This window comes from Cavia porcellus, unplaced genomic scaffold (genome assembly GCF_034190915.1).
Source record: "Cavia porcellus strain 051 isolate PalLab524CR breed Dunkin Hartley unplaced genomic scaffold, mCavPor4.1 scaffold_26, whole genome shotgun sequence".
Lineage (NCBI taxonomy): Eukaryota > Metazoa > Chordata > Mammalia > Rodentia > Caviidae > Cavia > Cavia porcellus.
The window spans coordinates 34499253-34520866 of record NW_026947509.1 but is presented as its reverse complement, the minus strand read 5'-3'; the positions used below and the strand labels follow the sequence as shown (position 1 = coordinate 34520866).

Sequence of the window (21614 nt, the reverse complement as noted above, 5' to 3'; positions counted from 1 at the left end):
CAGATGGCTCCATAGGCCGCTAAGCTGGAACACTGCTGTGGGGCATGGGGAAGAAGGAGGTCAGGGGCTCCTGGCTCAGTGGGCACTGGTGGGGTGAAGGGCCAGGGCTTGGCAGCCCTTGCTTCTTTTCAGCCCCATTTCCATTTGAATCCCCTTCCCTTTGATGCCCACAGAGTGAGAAAAAGTCATCCCAAGCTCCGGTAGGCAAAAGATAGAACTTGGTTTTCTTCAATGACTTTGCCCACACCTGGCAAATAAAACAAAACAAGACCTTGGCCTCCATCCTGGCCGAGGCTGCCCCTTATCTTCTGCTACTGGTTCCCCTCCCAGGCCGGCCTTTGCCCCTCACAGGCCACGTCTGGCTTGGGATTCTCTTGCTACTGCCATCCGTGCAACCAGACAGGAGAGCCAGCCCAGCTGCTTCCGCCCCGGGCTCCCTCCCGGCTGGCAGCCGGGGCAGGATGCAGGCTCCATTTGCTCTCCAGCCCTCGAGACATTTTTCTCTCACACAAGCCCAATCCCTGGCAAGCGTGCCAGAGGGTGACGAGGGAAGAGACAGCTGCGGCCTTTGTAAGGGATCTGCTTTGGCAGAGGCGCAGCTGGGCAGCCCTGCATGTTCTGGAAGGCTGGAAAATGCCCGCCTGCTCAGCGAGTTCCTGTTTACATACAGGGATGAGAATATTTCTTTTTTCATCTCAAGTTCACAAGTCACTGCTTTTTTTTCTTCTGGTTTTCTGAGATAGGGGCTAGCCATGTAGCCCAGGCTGGTCTCAAACTCATAGCAATCCTCCTGCCTCAGTCTCCCCAGTGCTGGGATTACAGATGTGCACCACCACACCTGGCTGACGTCCCTAAACTGCTGTTTACCATGGGACAGAGGTGGGTCACCAGGGGTGATTGCCAGGAAGCTGCTCCTTTTTTTTTTTTTTGTCTTTTTCGTTTTTACCGGTACCGGGGATCGAACTCACGACTGCCTGCTTGCAAGGCAGGCACTTATGCCGCTGAGCTAAACCCCAGCCCCAAAGCTGCTCCTTTGAAACAAGACACATGTCACCAGTGCCCAGTTGAGGTAGACCATCTGTGCCTTCGTGTCCCTGCTGGAAACGACTGTTTATGGGTCGGTGCCGCCTTCCCGGTCTGAGACTCACACGATGGCATCACCACACTCTGTTAGGGGGTCGGGCTCTTTCCCTGCTTTCACCCTGGGTAGCTCGCAGGCATGGAGCAGGTTTTCACATGTCCAGGGCCAGTGTCCGTCCTCCAGGACTGATTCTTTGGCACATGATTCACAGCTTCAAGTGCAGAGTTAGAAGTAAACTTAGGAGTCTGGCTGCATCACTGGGCAGGGATCACCCTGGTGAGGCCTGAGGGACAAGCCTAGCCTGGGACTGGGCCGAGCAGAGTGTGAGGCCTGCAACCATGGAGGGGAGTATGCTCTGGCCTGCCCGGGCCACTGTGCCAGCCTGGGTGTGGGGAACCGGCAGAGACCGGTTGCTCAAGGAAGAGAGGACCATGTCTAGCACCAGACCCTGCCACCTGTTCAGGTTGGCACCTCGGGGCTTCGAGGGCCACTCAGGGGCTGCATGGGGCACAGCTGTCCCAGGAAGGAGGTGCTGGGACCTGCAGGGACCGTGTTGTCCTGGGGACAGAGCATGAGCTCCACTGTTCTGAAAGGGCCTCTTGGAGGTGGCTTGGAGTCAGGAGCCACTGTTGTGTGCAGCAGGAAGTGAGCTCGAGAAGTCCCAAGCAGAGTACAGAGTGACACACGGGCTTGTGGCTGCGGTCGCTTCCACGCTGCGTGGCAGCAAAGTGGCCCAAGGTGGATGGGAGGCTGGGAACCAATGTCAGTGACCTACTGGCCTCACAGGGCAGTCAGTGGCCACCTCTCCCTCAGCGGGGAGTTTGGTCACCCAGGGCACCTGCCTGGCCCCTTCTAAGCCAGCCACTCCATCTTCACACACAGCCCAGGCTGCTGCTTCCCCCTGCCTCCAGTCTGACGCCCTCTTTCCTCTCAACCTTTCTGTGCCTTCCTGCCTTGCCTTCAAGAAACAAGTGCCAATAAGGAAGGTACGAGCTAGGCGCGTGAGCTCACCTGAAATCCCAGCACCCTAGGGGGCTGAAGCAGGAGGTTTGCAAATTTGAGGCCAGCCTGGGTCACCCATGAGACTGTGTCTCAAAATAAAGCATGGAAAAGGTCGGGGGACTTGAATAGAGAGCTCAGGGGTTGAATAACCTGGGTTCGATCCCCAGGACAGTAGAGAAAGAGAAAAAGAAATTGCATTGGGGACCCAGGAAGCCATAAGCCAGGTGCTCTGTCCCCAGGACCGCATGACCAGGACAGTAGATGGGTTAGATCCGAGGGACAGCCACCTCCTCCTCAGCTTGGTCACCCCATCCCTCGGTCATGGGGCTTAGAAGCCTGCTCGGAGGCTCAGCTCGCAGCTTCCACGGAGAGGATGACCAGCAAAGCCTTCGCCCTCTCTTACCCCAGACTGAGGGGCGCTTGTCTCCCAGGCTGGCCCAAGGATTCAGTGAAGTTGCATTGGTGCAGGGCCAAGTTGTAAATACTTTCTTTTCCTCCCCAAAGTTCCCTCAAGCTCTATACTGGCTTTTAGTTTTTCCCACACTACTCAAAATGTATTCTAATAAACATGGAGAGATTTGTTAAACACTGCTAAAGAGAATATCAGACAGTGGCTGGAGGGGTCAAGATTGGAAGCACTTAAGAGGCCAAGTGTGGTGGTGCTTGAATGTAATCCCAGCACTCAGGAGTCTAAGACAAAAAATCTTCGAAAATTCAAGACCAGCGTGTACTACATAGGGAGACCCTGCCTCAAAAAAACAAATAAAGGGGCTGGAGATTTAGCTCAGCGGCATAAGCACCTGCCTTGCAAGCAGGCAGTCGTGAGTTCGATCCCCAGTACCAATAAAAAGGAAAAAGACAAAAAAAAAAAAAAGAAAGAAATAAAAATTAAAAAGGTTAAGACATGGGCATGGGCGTGGCTGGGAGTGGCAGTGCCATTCTCAGTGTGGCTGCGGGACCCAGATTTGTCGACCGAGGCTCCCCCTGGGTTCTCGGTCATTCACTGACCTCTCCTTTACAGAGGAGCTACTGGACGGTGCTCCTGAGTCTGATGACGATGAGGAGGAGCAGGAGGAGGAGGTGAGTCAGCAGCGCCCATGGCCTGTAGAAAACCCGTCCTTTGTGACCCTGAGTGCCCTGCCACCCCGCATGGTTGGTGGGAGCAGAGGTCTTGATCTGCCATGGCATCCCCACTCTGGTGACAGCTCCGGCACAGCGGGGTGGTGGCTCTGCCTAAAAGGCCCCCAGCATCCAGGAGCCTGGCCTGAACTTCCCGGAGGTCAGGTCAGCCCTGGGCTACAGGAGGGAGGAGATGCAAATTGCTGCCTCTGGGCCTTGGGGGTCTCCAGATATGGATATCGAGATGCAAATTGCTGCCTCTGGGCCTTGGGGGTCTCCAGATATGGATATCGATGTGCTCACTTCTGAGCCTGTGACAAGCACATCCCAGGGCCAGAAGGGACAGTGGGAGGGCACAGGCCGCAGGGCTAGAGGCGGGGTCTGCAGTTCCGCCACAATCATCCTGCGGACACAGCGGTGCTACATGGCCGTCACGTGGGATTTACGAGCCCAGGAAGAGGACTGTGTTGTGTCATTGCTATGGCCCCACAGCCAGAAGGGTCCTCAGGAGTGATAGGAGATTAGAAAGAATAGGACGCACCCTGACAGGAACGTGGGCAGCCGGTGGGACCTGCCTCTCTGATGGATAGACATTGACAACCCAGCTGTCCCCACCTTTATTTATACACAGTGGAAAGGGGGAAAGCGCCTGACAGGACCAAAAGCGCACGTTCCCAGTTTGCTGAGAACACTGAAAGCTGAACATCCTCAGAGCCGTCTGTGCCGTGGTTAATGGGAGCACCAGGGCCGGACGCCCGCGGGACAGGCCACACTCGAGTCCCAGCGGCATGTTTGCTCCCCTCTCGGCTGGACCCTGCTCCAGCCCCAAATGCACAATTGATCTCCACATGTCTTGAGTTCCATGCTACCCTGTGGAGGGGTACAGCCTGTGTCCACCACCCAGCTCCCCAGTATCGGGCAACACCACCCACACGAATGGTGCTGAGACGCTTGGGCGTTGGGAGTCCTGGATTTCAATTATTTATTTACTGTGTAGCCCAGGCCGGCCTCTAACTTGAGATCCCCCTGCCTCAGCCTCCGAGTGCTGGGAGTTCAGCATGTGTCACCATCCCACATTCTTCATGTTCTTCCCATCTGGGTTGTCTTAGCTGTGACAAAGCCACCGCTTTGGCTCTCACAGTAAGAAGGTTTGGTGGCATCTGTGAGGGGTGTGGCGTGGCGGCGTGGGCTATAGTGGACTCTCGGGTGACAGGAGTTGCGCCGTTTTCCCCTCGGGGAACTGAGAGGAGCAGACACCCTGCCCCAAGCTCCAGGGAACACTCGTCTTGCCTTCCTTTTGTTTGGGGGAGCAGTTAGTCCTGAGCGACTGTGGGGAGATGCTTCTGTTTTGGGGAGCAGTCAGTCTGCACCTGGATGAGGGGAAGTGTATTTTTCTCTGAGCTCCAGTGAGTTTAACAAGTGACTGAAAAGCTGGGTGTGGTGGCACATGCCTGGGACCCCATCGCTCTGGGAAGCTGAGGCAGGTGGATTGAAAGATCAGACCTAACCTGGGCAAATCATGGACTTAGCAAGACCCCGTCTCACAGTAAAAAACTTACAGTGGTCCAGGAACGTAGCTCAGTGCAGCCAGTCTGTGCTCCCAGAAGCAGGGCACAGGACCTGCCTTCTCCAGCCTGTGTACACCAGCTGTTTCCCCCTGGGGCCACAGGTGGCACCAGCAGACACCCTGGCATTGTCCTCACGCAGCTGGATGGGCAGACTTGAGTGGCACCCTGGGCTGCACCCTCCAGCTCAGGAGCACCCAATGTGGTGGTAAAACTTGCCTTCAAACAGGGTCGGCAGACTTGCTCCGTAGTGGAAATTGGGAAGGTTTCGGACCTGGCAGGACACCTGTTCTCAGCTCCAGCCCCTCCGTTCTGCCACTGAGCTGGGAGGAGCTGTTAAGAAACCTGTGCTCCCATGGGACCCTAAATATTAGAGAATGTCATGCAGTTTATGTGTCATTAAAGTCTTTCCTCAAATATTTATTTATTTTTGTCTTTTGAGACAGGGTCTTACTATGCAGTCCAGACTGGCCTTGGGCTCACTTCGTGGCAGCCGAGGCTTGGTCTCTAACTCGCAGCAATCCTCCTGCCTCAGCCTCCTAAGTGCTGGAATTACAATCCTGCGCCACTATGCCCGGCTTCTTCAAATATTTAAAACCATGAAAATCACTCAGGAGGCTAAGACAGGAGAATTACTGCAAGTCCAAGGGCAGCTTACACTACTGCAAGACCCTGTCTCAACACACACACACACACACACACACACACACACACACACTCACACCCCATGATGAAAACCATGGTCATTCGGGGCCATATTAAAACAGGCCTCAAGCCGGGTGTGGTGGGTCATGCCTGTAATCCCAGCACTCAGGAGGCTGAGGTAGGAGGATCGTTGCAAGTTTGAGACCAGCCTGGGCTACAAAGTGAGCTCAAGGCCAGCCTGAATTGTATAGTGAGACCCTGTCTCAAAAAAGACAAAAATAAAAAATAAAATAAGTAAATAAAACAGGCCTCTGCGCATGGCCCACAGCACTGTTCTGAGTTACGGTTTGAGTGAATAATTTCACAGCTGGCCTCTGATGACTTTTTCTCACTGTGGCCCTGGGGTCCTCTGCACCTCTGCTTTTCCCCTTTGGGAATTTTCGGTTTGCTTTGGGTTTTGTGCTATTTTTGCTGTCGATTCTTTAGTTTCTCTGGTGACTGGGGAGCTCTGCTCGGCCTGGGGCTGTGGTATGGAGGAGATTCCCCCCCACCAAGTGGATGGGGCAAGGCCCTTGTGCAGTTCACCTTGAAGTGTTTTCTTTGGAAAACATCGGTGGTGACTGCTGGGATTTCCGGAAGATTCTGGAAGAGAAAGGGGGAAGAGAGGAGGACAGGTGCTTCAGTGGAGCACTCGGGCGGTGGCACTGCTGACCCCATCCATGGGACGGCTCCGAAGGAGACAAGAGCCATCTCCAGGGACTTCCAGCCAACCTCGTGTGGCTTAGTGGTCAAGGTATTTTTTAACTAATATTTAGATCCAAAACAGATAATGCCATCAGTACTGTGTGTTGGCCGCTTGGGAACATAGTGACCGGGCCCAGTAGGGTGGCCGGAGCCAAGGGAAACACTCCACCCTGCTTGCCACAGGCCGCAATCGCCTCGCCCCCTATTTTTCTCTTAATTTCTCAAGATGTCTGGACCTCAGCTACTGGGCTGAAACTTGGCTGTGCCCACAAACATGCCCCCTTCTATACAAAAGACAACGCTGGCCATGCACACCCTGTGTACAGGCCTCTTAACCCAGAGGCGTGAGGGAACTCATAAAGTAACCTGAACAGTAGTGAAAAAGCAGCTTATAAAGGCCTGGGCCAGGAGCCGCAGGTGTGCAGTCTGAGCACGCAGGGGCGTGGGCAGCTCCACCCCCAGTGCTAACACTGGTGGCCTTGGGAGGACACAGAAGTGGGAGCAACAGGTGGAAGAGGACCCAGGCTCGGATTCCTCTAGCCAGGGAAGCTGAAGTAGCTCAAAATCACCTGCTGTGCATTTCTGTGCATTCACCAGACAAGGGCCTCGCTGGGGCACAGTGCAGAAGTGACACTGGGACCCCACACACACACCTGCGGCCACGTGCAGCACACGGGAGGGCACGGAGCTGCAGGGACCCCGGGTTTGGTTAAAGATGGGAGGGACCTTGGTCAGGTGGTGATGGTGCGTGCCCATAATCCCAGCACTTGGGAGGCTGAGGTAGGAGGATTACCAGGAATGTGAGGCCAGCCTGAGCTACATAGCAAGTATGTCTCAAAAAGCAAACAAAGATAGGAGAGACCTCAGTGTGTCACATGCAGCTGGGAAGGCTGACGTATAGTGCTAGATGTGGGACTGCTGAGGCAGGGGGAAGAGGAGCTCTCATTCTCCTCTCAGCTGCTTCTTATGCTTTCTTGGCCCAGGCATCCCCAGGGAAGAAAGATGGTCATCAGAGAAGCTTGGGAGGTGCCCACGAGGTACATGGCCACAGCGGCCCCTCACCCAGCACTCCAGGATATGGGTTCTCCTAGGCCTTTGCTTGACCCCTGCAGCACGTCAAACAAGTGACAAGTGACAGGCTCAGGACCCCGGGGCAGCGTGACCGCCCCAGCAGCCAGGTTTCCGTGCCCCAAGTCAAGGTGAGGTCCTGTGTGTCCAGCTCCCAGGTAGTGAGTGGCAAGGAAAGCCTTTCCATCCCCATCCAGAAGACTGGTTTTAAGACAAATATTTCCCCCTTCTTAACAAAACAGTTTCTATGCCAGATGAAGTCAGTCGTGGACGCAGATTTGCCGGGTCCATGTAAGTGACAGTCACGTCCCTCTCACCCCTGTTTCATTCTGTCCTGACTACGTTATGCCAGGAGTCACTCGCTATTTATTGAGCAAATATTTAAGGGCTTTGAAATAGCAGCGTCCTAAGAAATGACAAGGAAGGGACTCGAAACTAACTCTGTGCACATAGTTGTGGTTTACCAGGCGTCCGACCCTGAACAGAGCTCAAGCACTGGCGCCAGGGGCCTGAGTCGCCTTCCGCCTGTGCCGCTCATGGCAGCCTGGAGGGACAATGTGGTGGTTCCCTCTCCCCGGCCACAGCACGCACAGCAGCTTGCCACGTTTGCAAAGCTAGGGAGGAGGGGGAGCGGGCCCACCCATGCCCCGGATCAGCAGAGTAGGCCCTGGGCCACGACCCTGGGGACTTCCCATCAGATGCGTCAGAGTGAGGCAGAATACAGCAAATGGTTAATTTTTTAAAATTATGGTAAAAGGCACCGTGCTGTGAGTGTTTCACTTCAGATACGCTCATCCCATTGTCCTCGACGCTTTCTGAAGCAGCTCTGGAAGTCCTCCTGCATCAGGGTCTTGGTGGTTCTGTCTCAGCTGTCTTGATGCCCGAATTGATCCAAAATGTCAATCTTCCGTGGCATTTTGACCTTAGGGAAGAGCCAGAGGTCACACGGTGCCAGATCCAGTGAACTAGCTGGCCTAGGGCACACGGTCACTTTTACACGCTGCCTCTGCGCTGGGTGGCCTTGGCAGCAGCATTCACCATGTTGTTGATCACACCTCATAAAGACACTCAAGAAAGAGGACTCCAGAGCTGCTTCTCAAAGTGATGGGGTGAGAGAAGCACATTCAGAGCAAGGGGGAACATTCTGAGGGAGATTCGTGGCAATGTGCCTTTGCCTGCAGTAAATATTTTAAACATTTAAGCTCTCATTGTGTATTTTGATTGTGGAAGTCCCGAGCAGGCACGGGACCCACAGAGGGCTCCATGAGGAGTGTGAGGGTGGTTGGGGGCAGGATGGGGTCTCCTGGGGACACCGCAGCCCCCAGACTCCAGCTGATCACCTCCTGTGTGCATGTACTTTCCTGCCTTTCCTACAAGGCGCGCGGGGAGCCCTCACGTGTATGGACACTTCGTCTGCGTTCTGGTCAATATTTGTTCTGCGGAGCGAGATAGTGTGTGGGTATAAACCATGCACTGGGGCACACACACAGTGCTGCCTTTTCCCCTCCTTGATAATCTTCCAAAATCCCTCTAAGTCACCCAGCAGAGCAAGTTGATCTTTTTAACGCCAAGATGCAGAACTGTGTGTTTTCCTGTCCTTGAACAATGCAGCAGTGGAGATCTGTATAAATACATCCTTCTTACTGGAGCAGTTCCTTATACGGGCTTTTGCTGCTAGTTTGAGGCGAATGGCCTTTTAGTGTTTTCCAGATTGCATTTTTAAAGATCTCTTAATAAGTCAGATTTTACTAACAGAATAGGAAGGTGACTTTTCGCTCCCTCTCCATCAACATTAGGTACAAGTACTCTTTTCTGTTCTTTGGGAGTTTTTTTGAAACAGGCTGTCACTATGTGGTCTAGGCTGGCGTTGAACTCACAGCAGTTCTCCTGCCTCAGCCTCCCAAGTGCCAGGGTCATAGGCCTGTGCCACAACACCTGCCTTATTTGTATGGTTTTTGCTGCAGATCTTTGTTTTGGTTTGGTTTTTTGAAGGGGAAAGGAAAGAAAGAAAAAGAGAAAGGCAGAGGGGAGGGAAGGGGAGGGAGATGCTGAAGATGTTTTTAAAAAGTTTTAAAGATCTACTAGATTTTCTTTTAGAGCATCTGGGTTTCCTTCCTGATTAAGGTTCTCCCAATCCTCAATCTTACATTATTATTTTTATATATCTTATCTACTATATGAAACCTAAACCTCTTAGGTATTCTTCTAAAATTTTTGTCTTTTCCATTTAAATTTTAATTATCATATATTTTGTACATAGGAAGAAAATATATGGTGTGTATATAAGACTTGAAGTAACATCTCAGATTTCTGTTTTCAGGATCTTTGTACACCCTTAACCCACGTAGGCCAAAGATTGCAAATCTTTTAAATTTTTGGTTGAAGTTTATGTACCTGGAAAAATTTAAGAACTAAGAATTTGAAGAGAAAAATTCTATTATTCCGCTGCTATGGGTGTTCCAAAGCTGGAATTCTGGGCGTGAGAAGACACCAGGTTCCCACTGGCTTAATGCGCCGGTGACACACTCATGAGTATCTGGTTGGGCCCTGTCCCCCGAGTGGCTGTGCCATTGTGCCACCCACGGTGCCAGTCACCCAATGGGACAGTCACATGTGCACCCAGGGAGTGCAAGCCACACAGAAGGGAGACATGAATTACAGCCCCGGCCCAAATGTGTTAGGCGTGATGGAGGATTCCAAAGCACCTTCGTTTTGTGTGCATTTTGTGTATCAAAATCTGGCAAATTAGAAGTTATAATTGAAGTAATAGTAACTACTAAAATATTTATGAATTTTAAAATGACAAGAAACCCATGACATAAAAAATAATAATAAAAAAATAAAAATAAATTTAAAAAAAGAAAGAAACCCATGACATGCTAATGTAAGTAAAATACTTTTATGGAAAAATTATTATCCAGAACCAAAAGAAAATAAAAATTTCTTGAGGTGAGGTGCACTGTTTTATCCTTGCAAGTCTCTTTATGTCTGATTAGACAAGGCAGCTGGATTCTCGGATTGGCCCATGGGTTCTGTTTGTTGCTGTTTTGATTGAAAGGGATAAGTGATGCCCTGCCTCAAAAATAAAATAAAATTAAAATTAAAAAAAAAAAGACCATGAATCAGCGAGAACAGATAATTTTATTTCTTCCTTTTCAATCTCTAAATCCCTATTTTCCTAAGTGTTTTTTCTAACTGTGTTGGCCGAACAGAAATGGTGCGAGGCTGGCCCAGGGTCTCCTCCCTGCTCTCACAGGGAGTTTTCGGGCCCCATACCCAGTGTGGTGCTAGCTGTGGGCTTTTCATAGACACGGATGGTCAGGTGGAGAAAGTTGTCTATTCCTAGTTTGCTGAGCTCTGAATCCTGTCAGATATTTTTCTGCATCAATTCAAGTGATCTTGTTTGGTTTTGTGGTTCACACTGTTTTGGGCAGGGGGAACCAGGAATCGAACTCAGGACCTCACGCTTGTCAAGCAAGCGCTGTGCCAGTGAGCTAACCCCCTTGATTCTACCTTAATGCTTCGGTGGAATTCACCAATGAAACCATCTGACCCTGGACTTTTCTCTGGGGAAGGTCCTTGATTACCGGTGTGATCTGTGTATTTGTTATAAATCTATCTGTTTAGTTTTTAAAATTTCTTGTGCCTGGTATAGTGACACAGGCCTGTAATCTCAGCACTCGGGAGGCTGAGGCAGGAGGATCACTATGAGTTCAAGGCCAGCCTGGGCTACATAGAGAGACTCTGTCTCAAAACAAAACAAAAACAAAAATCCCTCTTGAAGTTGAAAGTCTGTCATTTCTGTTTTTTTAGGATTTTCTTCCATTTCACCTGTCCAGGTTCATAATTTCAGAAGTGATGTCCCATTTTTATTCCTGATTTTAATAGTTCGAGGCTTATCTCTCTCTCTCTTGGTCTGTTGAGCTCAAGGTTTGTGGATTTTGTTCATCATTTTGCAGTCAATGCAAGCTTGAATCAGGTGGGAAGAGCCTGATTCAGGTGGAGAACAGCTGTTGTGGGGCTCTGAGCTGAGAACGGCTGCCTGGGCTCAAAGCCCGAGACAGCCTTTCACTAAACTGGCCAGGGTAGGCTTGAATTTGGGATTGCCCTGCCTCAGCCTCCTAGCATGCTAGGATTACAGGTATGCGCCACCATGGCCAGTGAGTAAAGTGATCTATCTGCTCTGCCCATACTGCTCTGGATAAGATCCTGTGTAGATTTCCTGGACATTCTGAGCCCACATGAGCGGATTTTCAGGACCACCCAATCAAGGCTCCATTTGAGTTCACTGCAGCACTGGGGGTCACACCTGCAGGTGACAGAGGCCTCATTCCCAGGAGCTTGAAGTAGGTGCCCGAGGACCAGGCTCGGCTGAGGTTGGCCCAAATCCAAGGATGCTGATGGTCCAAATTGGGACCTCTCACTAACTCAAACGCAGGAACTCTGACTGGTACAAACTGTTCCAAATTCAAGCCGTCAGCTGTCAGGGTGAACATCTCTGGATCCCAGACTCTGGACTGCAGGATGTGGCCACCAGTCAAAGATGGCTAGCTCTGATTTTGCTTTTGTTTTTTTGTCTTTTTGAAACAGCATCTCACCATGCAGCTCAGGCTGGCCTAGAACTCACTTTGTAGCCCAGTTAGTCTCCAATTTGAATCCATCCTCCTGCCTCTATCTCCCAAGTGCCGGAATTACAGACCTGCACCACCTTGCCCTGCCAGCATTTCCCCTCTGGCTGTCAGTGGAGAGAAGGACAGACAGGATTGGTCTCTTCTTCACAGAACCGATTTTTAATTTTGTTAATTTTTCTCTCTTATTCTTTTTCTTTAGTTTTATTTTGGGTTAGTGAAGGCTGACCCAGGCCTTTGCACTGAGCTGTATCCTGAGCCCCTTTTCTGTGTGTTTGCTTTGCTTGCTATTTTGAGACAGTCTGGTTACATCTCTGCCTCAGCCTCCCAGAGTGCTGGCGTTCCAGGTGTACCCCGCCAGCTGGCTGCCTTTTAATTGACTTATTTCTGCTTTGTCTATGTCTAATCTTTCTTACTTCCTTTTTCTAGTTTCAGATTTGGTGTGCACCTCTTTTTCTGGCTCCTTAATGTGTACAGTCAAGTTGTTTATTTGTAGTCTTTCCCCATTCATGTAGACCTGGGTCGCTGTCTGTTCCCTTCCGACTACTGCTTTCATTATGGCCCTACGTTTCAGAAGTGGGTGCTTCATTCTCTTTGGTTGCAAAGTATTTCCTGTTCTTTTCGTGATTTTGTTTTCCTGGCACCCCTGGGTTATTTCAGAAGGTTTTTTACAAAGCCCCTGGGGAGAGAGGCATCAGTTACTGAACAAGTTCCCAGATAAAAATAAAGATGATCCCTGTGACGCCTGCATGACGGCACCAAGAAACCACCAGAAAGGTTGAGCAGGCAGCTCCATGGGAGCTGCGCTGCCCAGGAGCTCAGGGCTTGTTGATTTTCACGGCTGAAAGCTGGGGGTGGTGGGGAGGGGGGACAGGTTTAAATATCATGTTTGCTGTCCTTATGGACAAGTGGCTGTTGAATAAACAGTCAGGAAGCTAGGTGTGGTGAATAAACACTTCTCCAGGCAGACGCGGTGGTGCAAGCCTGGAATCTCAGCTGTCTGGGAGGCTGAGGCAGGAAGATTACAAATTCAACCCCATTTCAGGGAATTTAGAGAGACCCTGCCTCAAAATAAACTTTATTCTTTTTTTTTTTTTTTTTTTTCTTTTGGTACTGGGGATTGAACTCAGACCATGCGCTTGCAAGGCAGGCGCTTATGCCACTGAGCTAAATCCCCAGCCCCAAAATAAATTTTAAAGGAGCAGGGATGTTGTTCAGTGCAAAGGTCCTAGGTTCAATCCTTCATAGGACAGGAAAACAAAACCCTTCAGGTTGTCACAAGCCTTAGTTAATTTCCAGAGAAACTGGAAAGTGAAGCAAGTTGATCTTTGACAGGGTTTTCTGGGCCCTCATGGCTCTTTGGAGGAAGTTCTTACTTCACAGCGTCTGTGGCCAACGCCCCTCTTCTTCTGTCAATGGCACTTTTATCCAGGCTCTAGTCGTACTATGAATTAGACATTCGGAAAATAGCAGTTCACCATGATCCGCACCTCTCCCAGATGGTGATACATTTCATTACACAGCATGCTAGGACTCTGCATTCGTTAATGTCTCCACCAGTCTCAGCAGGAAAGTTCTTAGGGATTGGGAGGGAACCTATCAGGCTGACAGTGGGACTTTACTTGATTTTCAAAATTCCTGATTTTAGTGTTGCTAACAAATACTTTTAGTTGCTTCCTTGCAAGGCAAGTTTGGGGAACTGTGTCACATTGTCACATGCCCAGGCCTGGATAAACATCCAGAGTGTGTCATTCATTCTTTTTTTTTTTTTTTTTAAAGACAAGGTCTCATTATGTAGTTCAGGCTGGCCTCAAACTCAGGGCGACCCTCCTGTCTCAGCCTCTCGAGTGCTGGGGTCACAGACGTGCTCCATCACGCCTAGCTCAGTTTGTCAGTCTTGCTTACAAGTAAAGATGGTATTCCTGAAAAGGGATTCCCCTGACATCCATGGCACCAGAGCAAGGCAGAAGTACTTACATCTGTCTGTCCTAGCTTATTATACTGGATATTGGAAAGATGGGCTGTGGAGACCAGGATTTAATAATACAGTCAGCCCCTCCTGCTTCCTTGGGAACATTCCCAAGTGAGACTGCCCACACACTGCTGACCCGCCTGTTTCTCCGAGGCCTCACCTGCGGCCTGCAGTGTAATCTGTGCGGATGTTCACAGTGAGGTCCTGCAGGACCAACCAGGAAAGTCAGAGTAGGGACCTAGTGCCCATTCAACACCTCACCTGGGTTTTGTTCCAGGTGTTTACATAGAAGCCACTGGATGGGCCACCTCTACTAATCCGGGATGAACACAGCAAAAGAGGGACCCCCCATCACTCCACAGGGGTGACCCTGGTCCTATGCTCCCTCCCATCTGCAGGCCTGGGCTCACTGGGAGGTGACGCTGCCTACCTGCGACTTCCCTGCTCCCTTCCCTCGGGCCCTGGCAGCCCTGTGGGACCGGTGTGTCTGCTTCTATGGCCAGATCAGTACAGCGGCTCCCAGGCAATTCCTCCAGGCTCTGCAGTTTAAACGGTTTTGTGGGGGTGGATAATTTCAGACTCGTGGGGACACATGACAGCTCACCATCGTCCTGCAACCCTTTGTGTGACTCAGGCCCTTTTCAGTTTCTACCATGGAAAGTTTTTAACAAGTTTTCACTTTTTTTTCTTTCAACTTTTAAAGAACCCAATGCATCGCGTTTAAATCTTCAAATCCTTTTTCAGTTGAACTCCAAGAACGCATTCTAGTCTTAAGTCATAACACTACTCAAATATGATCAGTTATGTAAGTTACCATAAAGTAAATTATTGACATCTATAAAAATCAGAGAGCACTTTTGCTGTGTTTTTATATTGTATTTGCGGTTTCACCAAGGTCCTTGGGAGTGGATCCCTCCCTTCCGTTTGCTGGAGGACCTCAAGGCTGGCTGGGATCTTGATAGAGGTTGCACTGACTCTGTAAGTCATTACAAATTTTAGTAGTCCCTATTTATAGTACATGATAATTACATTCATGGTGGGGAGCAATACCTGTTCATAAAATATTTTTATTTGTTTTTACTTCCTCCTTTCCCCTTCTATTTCTGGATTCCCTTCCCGGGTTGTAAAAGATCTGTGTCTCCCTGTTTCTGTAGGTCATCTGGGGGGCAGAACTGGTATCTTTTTGTTGTTATTTTTGGTTTTTGAGACAGGGTCTCACCATATAGTCCAAGCTGTCCTGGAATTCACAGCCATCCTCCTGCCTCAGCCTCTCAAGAGTGCTGGGATTATTGATGTGTGCCACCATGCCCAGCTACTGATGTCCTTATAAAGGAGTGTTCCATTCTGTGATCATATGTGTCCCCTGTAAGGTCTTTCTATAATGTGCTTCAAATCTAATTTAAGTGTCCTGTACATGCAATTTGAATCACTGTTGTTTACCTTCTTCCCTATCCAGAATCATCCAGGGAATGATTAATTAAGATGTGGGGAAATTCAAGTGTGAGTCGTTTGAAGAAGAGAAATCAGTAGTGGAAACAGTGTAATGCCCAGGTTAGTGCTTTTCTAAGGATTCAAGCCCAGATGTGGCCAGGCCTGGGTGATGACCTTGATGCTGTGGCAGGGTTGTAAGGAAGCCCAGCTCAGCAGCTCTGACAATGGGAGGTCAGGAGGAAGTGGGAGAGGCTGGAAAGACAGAGTCCAGGAAGGGGATAAGTCAGAGAGGGACAAGTACCTTGGAGCCCTACAAGCACATGGGACCTGGGTCTCCCAAGTGGCAATGAAGAACTCGAGCAGAGACGATAAAAACAAATGACAAGACGGAGCGTGGTGGTACAAGCTTGTGATCCCAGCACTCGGGGAGCCTGAGGCAGGAGAACTGCCATGACCTTGAGGCCATCCTGAACTACACATGAGTTCATGGGCAGCCCCACCCAGGTAGTGTGACACTGTCTCAAAAAAATGAAAATAGACAAGGACAAATGTCCTCCCAGAAGAGGCCCAGGCAGTGCCTGCTTAACACCTGGGATAGTGACAGTGGTGCTTAGGATAGAGCAGGAGACTGGTGAGCTTGGCCCCAGCTGCGGATGGGCTGGGCTAGGATCTGGAGCCCAGGCACCAGCAGAGGAGGGAGGTCTCGTCTGCTTTCTGCCCACTTGCCCAGCAGCCTTCCCACGCCACCTGGATTTTTTCCTGGGAGCTTGCTACATCCCTCCTGCACTGAACAGTTTCTCTAGGCCTGGTGACAGCCGCAGGGTTAAAGTGCCAAATACAAGGGACTGTGGCACATCCACCGTGTTTATTATGCTGCTGCCCAGGTCATTCATCAGGGCCACCAGAGAGGGGGGACTGGCCACGCCCAGAGAGGCGGGATCTGTGTGGGCCACGCCCAGCTCTGGGGCAGGGTCATGGCTGCCCTTCAGCCCCCTGTAGAAAGCTCAGACAGGAGGTGACCACTTCAGCAGCTGACCACGGCACTGGAAGGCTTGAGGTGGTGTTTTGTTGCTGCTGTTGTTTTTATTTTTTTTGAACTGCATTTTATTCCAGGATAAAAAGAAATGAAAAGAAACTACAACAAAGTGTCAAAGCACGTGTGCTGTTTTTAAACACATTTCCTAAAGTATCAGGGTGGAAAGCAGGAAACTGGATCTTGTTCCTTTTACATGTTTTCCACATCATTAATTTTCAAGGTGGACCGATCCTCCCAGTAGATAATGTTTTACCAGCGCACGGCCCCAGGCACGGACATTAGGATGCAAAGACAGGCCCCGGGAGGCCCCAGAGCCGACCCCCGTGGCCTCCCTGGCTTCACGACCCGTGCAGTGCCCCTGATATCAAAAGCCTCGGGTGAATGCTGGCCCTGATCGTCATCGTGGTCACTGTCACGTGATCCATGGAAGTGCTGGCTGCTCTACACCCGGCCTCTGGTTTGATGTGGCTCTGGGGAAGCTTGAGCACTATAGAATAGGCTCAGAGAGGGCTGGTACCACCGAAGGGCCTGACGTGAGGGTGGATGAATAGAGAGCAGGAGCCTTGCGGCCTGGAGCAGAGAGCGTGGCCGAGGCTCGGGATTCCTGTTGCCCTGGACCCCTTCACACACCACTGTTAGGTCACTGACCGCCCGCCACCACTGCAGGGCCCACCCTGTGACTCATCTCTGCTGTCTGTCGCTTCGGCCAGCATGCCTGGCACGGGACAGATTACACATTTAATTCTCAGTCCCATTCCTTAGCTTGGAACCCTGTGTCTAAGGTCTATGTGATGACTTGTAAGGCTTTTCCATGACCCAACCGAGTCAAAAAAGAAACCAGCGTTTCCTACTCCGGCTTTGCTTTTTCTAGCACCTTTTTACTTTCCATGCCCCTCTGCGTCTTGGGCGCAGCCCCTGGGCTCGCAGACCGATGCTGGGATGCGGTGCCCAGTGGCTGACTCATGGCTGCCGCCCCCCTTTCCATTCTGGTTTCCATGGAAACAGAAGTCAGATGAGCCAAACAAGGTGAAGGCGCTTAGACGCTTCTGGATACCTAGGTGTTTACACCCTATTCGTCTACCTTCTGTTTCCATGGAAACAGATACAGAAAGGGACAACCTGGGCTGGATAATAAATTTTTTTCTCTCGTCTAATTTTTTAAAAATTACACCAAAGCCATGTCTGGCCTTTTCCTGTTATCATAGGTTATTGGACCAGTAGTGCATTCCATGTCGTGAGGGATATTTCTTTCTCCCGTGCTTTCTTTCTCAGGGCTGGGGACGAACCCAGGGCCTCACAGTGAGCTACATCCCCACCCCTTTGTATTTTGTATTTTGGTAAAAGCAGAATGAGAGTGCTTTGAAATAGAAACAAAGAGAAAGAAAATAAAAGTCAGCATTTGCCATGTGGGGTGGGACGCTGCAGAGTTCACAGCGCACCTGAGCTGCCATTTATTCCAAATCACTGCTTTTGGCTGCTGTTAACACTTCCTCGATTGCCCGATAGCCTAAGTGCCACTGAGGCAGGGTCGGCTTTGCTTTGTCCTCCTGAGGTCTGCTATCTGCCCCAACCCTTGGGTTGTGCCAAGTACTTACTTCTTAGGTAACTCACTGTGGGAAGTGAATGCCCCAGTGGAACATTCAAAGCTCCAGTGGGAGCTTTTTTGTTGTTGTTCATTGTGGGTTTTTTGTTTTGTTTTGTTGAGACAAAGCCTTGCTCTGTAGCCCTATCTGGCACCCAACTCGTGACCCTCCTGCCTCAGCCTCCCACATGCTAGGATCACAGGTATGCACCACCATGCCCGACAGGAGTTCTGACCCTTCCTCCTGCAGAGAATCATGCAGAGGAAGGGAATGGGGTGGGAAGAGTTCCCTACAACACTCAGCTGTATGACTCTGGTGCTGCCCAACCGCCTCGGGCTACTGCCCTGTCTCCGAAATGCACACAGGGGGTCACGCTAGGCCTGCTCCTCCTAGAGCCAGCACACCTGTCCCCTGCTCCGTGAGGTGGCTGGGGTATCCTCTGCGGTTCCGCCTGACTTCATCTGTGTGCCTGCAGTGGGCCAGGCTGTCCGGCCTCCCAGTCCTCCTCTGACACTTGGCCAGGGCTCTCAGGTCCAAGACGGGAAGAAAGAAGCCTCAGGCTCTGAAGCTGAGACTCTTGGGGACCAACTGGGGCCCCATCTTCCTGACCAAAGTGACAAGGCCAGCTCAGACTCAGAGCGGCTTCACCTCCATCTGGGAGGAGCTGTGAAACCACACCAGGAGGGGTTCGTTTTCAGGCCTGGGGGTCGAGCAGCTGGCACCCCGCCCCGATAGGGTGGTTGGTCTTGGAACAAAGCACTGGGGGCATCACGCCCATGCAGGCCTGAGCAGGGAAACCCACAACTCGCCTGGTGCCGTTTACTGAAAAAACTCTGCCTCTATCGACTGAGTTCCTCCATGACCTTGGTATGAGCAGCATGGGCTGGGGGCGGTGCACGCATGTGATCCCAGGATTAAGGAGGCTGAGGCAGGAGGATCACGAGTTTAAGGCCAGCCTGGGCTGCATAGCAAGAAGCTGTCTCAAAAAAAAAAAAAAAAAAAAAAAAAAAAAATGACCATAAATGTAAGGATTTATTTCTGGAGATTTGCTCTGTGTGTCTTTCTTTACTAAGGCTGCCTGACATTAATTACTTTTGCTTTATAGTAGGCTGTAAAGTATGAATCCTTTAACGTTTTTCTTTTTCAAGGTTTTTTTTAACATTTGCATTTAGTATAATTATCTGTTTACTATCTGTCCATTTTCTATCTTATCTCTTTGTTTTCTATTTTCCTGCCTTCTTTTGAAATAAATAAGTACGTGGCCGGGCATGGTGGTACATGTCTGTAATGTCAGCACTCAGGAGGCTGAGGCAGGAGGATCACTGTGAGTTGTTTTTTGTTTATTTGGTACTGGAATCGAACTCAGTACTTCACACCTGTCAGGCAGGCACTGTGCCACTGAGCTGTATCCTTGGCCCTGGATCACTGTGATTTTAAGGGCAGTTTTTACTTCACATTGAGACTGTGTCAAAAAAGAAAAGCTACTGTATGTGTTCTGCCACCTTTTGTATTAAACAAGTACAATGGCGTCCCATTTTAATAAGGCTTTCACTTTCAATCTGTCTTTAGTAATTTTTAGCTATATTTGAATTTTTTAAAAAATTGCTTCTAGGGAATGCTGCATACATTTTTTACTTATGATAATCCAGTTCAAGTTAGTGCTGAAGTTTTACTGGTGAACTATAAGAACATTACACCAGTGCTGGGCATGATAGTGCCTGCCTATAGTCCTGGCCCTCAGGGGACTTAGGCTGAGGGTGGCTGGGCATTTGAGGCCAGCCTGGACTACATAGTGAGACCTGTCTTTAAAAAAATTTGTTTTAAAAAGGAACTGTGTAGCCATTCCATTTCCATTTCTTCCTTTTTTGTGCCTTTTCTGCCATGATATGCCTCTACGTCTTTTATTAGCTCAATGTTATAAATAGCTGTGGTTTCTAGAGATGTGAGGGTAAAGGGTATACATACATTTACATACGCATCTGTGACTCTCCACCCATCATTAATAGGGCAGGTTTTTGAAATCTGGGGCTGGTTTTAGTTCACCACCCCTGTGCAAGCGTGATCTTGGTGGATGTACGTTTAGCGACTTCTCCAGCACCTAAAGGCCCCCAGGGTCTCGAAACTGCCACTCTTGGCAGAGAGAAGTCCCAGTGAGCCGGCTCATTCCACGATGGTCCCCTACTTGTGACTGGCCGCTCCCATTTCCCTTTATCTTTTGCTCCCAATGGTATGAGATGTGAGGTGCTCGGCCTTTTTAGCATCCACGGAACGTGTCAGACCTATCAGTTCCTGTTTGTCCCCAAATGTGAATGTGTTATTTCCTGCAGGCCCCTCCTCCTGGAAATCCAGTTTCATGCGTGTTCAAGGGTTAATCTTGGCTAATGGACCCCACGACTTCCTTCGCTGTCTTGTGATAACTTTGCCCTTTGTTCTCCTAGCAAGGTACCGGCGTCTTCTTTTTTCCTGTGCTGCCCGGGCTTTCTGTGGGCAGCATTAGAAACCGTGGGTTTAGTGGGAACTGCAGGCCAAGGGCAGAGGACGGAGGCCGCAGAGCAGAAGCCGGGCTTCCTGCTGGAACCGGGAAGAGATGTCATTCGGCAGTGTGTGACAGTGTCATCCCTTGGATGGTGGTGATACCTCAGCTTTTATCTGGGAGGTGGGAAAAATGCTAGGGAGGCTCTGGAGTCCCTGGGCCTTGACCTGAGCCTCACAACCCGGGCACTAGGCAGCCTGTGGCCCTAGGGTGTCCCCCTAGGGAAAGGCCCCCGCACAGCCTCAGTTTCTCTGAGCCCAGGGAACAGAGCAGAGCACAGCTGTGTCAGCCCTGGCCAGGGGTCTGGCAGCAGGATTGAAACCACTGTGGCATCTGCTCTTCTGCTGTGATTGAGGTCAACACAGCTCCACGTCCTGGGTCCCCGCCCAGACAGCGAGGGGGTCAGTGACTCAGCGCCCAGTGCCTTTCATTACCTTTGCTGCTCCGAGTCCTGGCCAGGCCTGCAGCCACCCCTTCCCCAGCTGCCATGCACGTGGCCAGCAGCCCGTCTTCTCAGAGACCCTGGGACAGACACAATCTTGTTGTTTGTAACTCACGGTACATTTCAGACATTCCAGAAAGCACAGGGAGTGAGAGAACAACAGATGACCATGGATCTTCGCCGCCCTCCCTGCCAGAATCAGCCACTGCCCTGAGATCGGTAGACAAATTTCAAGGATTCTATGCTGCTGCTGTTTTGAGGCAGGGTCTCACTGTATAGTCCAGGCTGACCTTGAACTCACTGTGCCAAGCCCAGGCTGGTGTCCGATTTAGGGCGATCTTCCTGCCTCAGCCCCTGAGGGCTGGGATCACAGATGTGTACCATCATGCCTGGTATAAGAGCCTGTACTTCTATAATAACCTTCACGTCTCCATGAACAGGGTGCACAATTGCTTATGGTTTGCTTGCTACTTTATTTTCTGGGTATGTAGCCACTGACTCACACCCCGAGGTTCTGTTTTATAACCCTTAATTTTACATACACAATTTAATGGTCAATGAATCATTTAGCACCTTTCTTTTTTCACAATGTTGTGTGTTCCAGCTTCGTTCAGACCAGTAAGCAGCACCCATTTGCCCCACGTAGCTGCTCTCTGGCCGGGTGGGCTAGGCTGTCTCGGTCATGTGTAGAGTAAGTGGAGCCCAGGACCTGCTAAGCGCCCGCAGGCTGGGGCGAGGGCTGTGCTCGGCCTTCTCCTCCAAGTC

The 21614-nt window shown here is 50.5% G+C and overlaps 1 protein-coding gene across 8 annotated transcripts in view; it reads left to right on the top strand.

Moving 5' to 3' along the window:
* The window catches only part of Armc9 (armadillo repeat containing 9), a 76989-nt gene that overhangs the window by 40652 nt on the left and 14723 nt on the right, over window positions 1-21614 (top strand). For 6 of the 8 annotated variants that reach the window (XM_063237117.1, XM_063237119.1, XM_063237118.1 and 3 more), the window contains one exon: window positions 3105-3163. In XM_063237117.1, the coding sequence (XP_063093187.1) occupies window positions 3105-3163 (59 nt within the window). Of the gene's footprint in view, window positions 1-3104; window positions 3164-14719; window positions 14803-15280; window positions 15376-21614 lie in introns of all 8 variants that reach the window. The other 2 variants (XR_010043460.1, XR_010043459.1) reach the window with 2 other exon arrangements.